Source organism: Austrofundulus limnaeus, unplaced genomic scaffold (assembly GCF_001266775.1).
Source record: "Austrofundulus limnaeus strain Quisiro unplaced genomic scaffold, Austrofundulus_limnaeus-1.0 Scaffold687, whole genome shotgun sequence".
In the NCBI taxonomy this organism is placed as follows: Eukaryota; Metazoa; Chordata; class Actinopteri; order Cyprinodontiformes; family Rivulidae; genus Austrofundulus; species Austrofundulus limnaeus.
The window spans coordinates 197,745-200,441 of record NW_013953089.1 but is presented as its reverse complement, the minus strand read 5'-3'; the positions used below and the strand labels follow the sequence as shown (position 1 = coordinate 200,441).

The following is a 2,697-nucleotide window of genomic DNA, read 5'->3' as shown; positions in this document are numbered from 1 at the left end:
CCCCTGAGCTGCAGGCGGCGGGCAGGAACACGAGGTCAGGAGTCGTGTGGCAGGAAGCAGGATCAGATCTTTTCCTCTGAAACAATCTGCTGATCACACAGCAGCTTTTGTTCAGATCTGAGATTTGCACCTCTGGTCAACTTCTTTTTTTTATCCAGTGTTCATGTTTGTTCATGTGAAAAGCAGAATAATATTCTAACCTGAACTTTACCAGAACCTGTTTTTACAAAGTTTGATGTTTCTCTGCTCAGTCCAGACTCTGAGCAACACACACTCACTGCTTGTRTTAGCAAAATATCTCAACCACTGGACAGGTTATCACTGGGTGCACCTCTGCAGCTCATTAACTTCAGAGTCTGTGCTGTACCCAGGTTCATTTTTATTTACTTGAAAACACCTGCACACCTAGGTCTGTCACAATAACTAATTTTACTGGACAATAAATTGTCTCAGAATTTAATGCGATAAACAATAATATTTTTGGAGACCAGTTTAAACAAATATGATATAACCCCCATTTATGGAAGTTTACATTAAAATTTACATAGAGTAAAAAGAAAAAAAACAACTGTTGGCAATCCCAAGGCATCAGAAAACGGAAGATGCTCTTCTGGCTAAATGACTGTTCACATGCTCTCATGCTACAGAGGTTAGGAGACCGTGCACCTGGCAAATACCTGACACCAGAGTTCACTGCTCTCTATGCTAAGAAATAAAAAAGAGGGAGACGTGAAGAAAACAAAAAAAGCATGCGAAGGAGAGCCATCTTCATTTAAATTTATTTGCCATTCATCCATTACCTATACCAGTTTATTCCTTTTCTAGGGTCGCGTGGGTCACTGGTGCCCATATCCRCTGCTGGATGTAGCAGTCACTGTGCAAGGGGTGGGGCACACAGGGACACAGAGACAAACAACCATTCACTCTCTCACTCAAACCTGGGGACAATTAAGAGTTATCAATTAACCTGACGTGTTTTTGGTCTGTGGGAGGAAGCCGGAGTACCCAGAGAAAACCCACGCATGCACGGAGAGAACATGCAAACTCTACCCAGAAAGGTCCCCGCGCCGGGATTTGTTGAGAGGCAACAKCTCYACCAACTGAGCCACMRTGCCACCCAAACTCATCTTCCTCTATTTAATTTATCATACGATTAATTGATTTATTGTTTATTGTGACAGGCCTATGCACACCTGTGCTCTGCTGTGTGGAGAGAAGTTTATACTGTGTGTGAAGGAGTTAATACTCTGCATGCGTTAGCACTTCAACACGAGGACCTGCAGCAGTATAAAAATATGGCAGGACCTGTGTTTTAAGACCAGCTGCCAACCATGATTTGCTAAATGCTAACCAGAAGTACGTGATCGCKATTTCACGTATTCAAGATGGCCACCACAATCAAGTCAATTGTCCAGATAATACTGAGCTAGTTATCAGTGTGGAAGTAACTGAGCATCATCCTCGGCACATCACGTACAATTAAACCACAGATCATCAACAAGGTCTGACAAAAACATCCGGACTCCATCACATCATCATGAGAAGAACTCAGTCTGAACTTTGGCATTAACGGCTGCGGGAGATACAAACTCCACAAAGAATTTACTTTAAATGTCAGCTTCACATTAGAGAGCATAATAAAACATGCTGGTTGTTTTGATTTAAAGGAGAGGTCATCATGTTTATTATAACAATAATGCGATTGACTAATAAATCCTAAAAGTGCTGAGGAAATGTCTGTACCTCCCAGCAGCTGCTCCATGTTGGATGAATTACTGTCGTTTCCTCGCTCCGTCGGCTCTCTGGATCCCTGCAGGAAGAAGAAATCCAGGGTTAGATGTGGAGGAGAAACGAGCCGAAGAGAATCAGTCATTTGATGCTCACATGCTTTAGTCAGTTGAGCAAACAGAGCTGGTCCATCAGGAGGATCACAGAGGAAAGACGAGAAAAGCAAAGATAAGAAAGAACAACAAAGGTAAAGTGAAGAAGTGTGAGTCTGTTCCAAACCCATTAATCTGATTATGAGCTCAGAAAGACGGCGCCTGAGACAGACACCCCATCTGTCCTGATCAGACAACCACAAAACAAACTCATCCTGCTGTACTTGTACACATCTGAGTATTTATTGGACTTCTAGGAAAACAGACACATGAAATCTATTAAACAGAACACAACAGCAGGACTGGAACCCAAACAGACTGACAGGAACCAGAGTTCTGTTCAGGCCAGAACAGAACTGTTAATACTTAATACAGCCTGGTATTTACCATGTAAGTACCTGGTACATATAGGGCACAAGGTAATAAATCACTTCATAATACAGCCTGGTCATCATATGTACCAGGTAAATCCCCAGAATGTACCAGGTAGATACTGGGCATTTACCAGTACTTAYCTGCTACATACCAGTAAAAACAGGGTAGCAAGTGACTTGTTACTCAGGTTAGTACCAGGTAGATAACCAGGAAGTACCAAATACTTCCTGGTAAATGAAGCAAAGCTGTATAAAGTACTTGGAAACAAATAAGTAAAAAAGGTAAAAAAAAAAATACTTTAAAATGTGGTAAAAATGAATTTTACTGAAAAGGAATGTAAATAAGTAAAAACCATAAAACTGCTCAAAATACTTGGAAAACCTAGGAACAGTAAAAGTACTTTATGAGTTCTGGTTATATTTAAATTTGTAATGTGTAGCTA

At 41.1% G+C, this 2,697-nt stretch overlaps 1 protein-coding gene across 2 annotated transcripts in view; it reads right to left on the bottom strand.

Annotated features, from left to right (window-relative positions):
• Nucleotides 1–2,697, bottom strand: part of lima1a (LIM domain and actin binding 1a) — a 41,592-nt gene that overhangs the window by 6,835 nt on the left and 32,060 nt on the right. For both annotated transcript variants that reach the window (XM_014027821.1, XM_014027822.1), the window contains exon 5: nt 1,744–1,810. In XM_014027821.1, the coding sequence (XP_013883275.1) occupies nt 1,744–1,810 (67 nt within the window). The remainder of the gene's footprint in view (nt 1–1,743; nt 1,811–2,697) is intronic.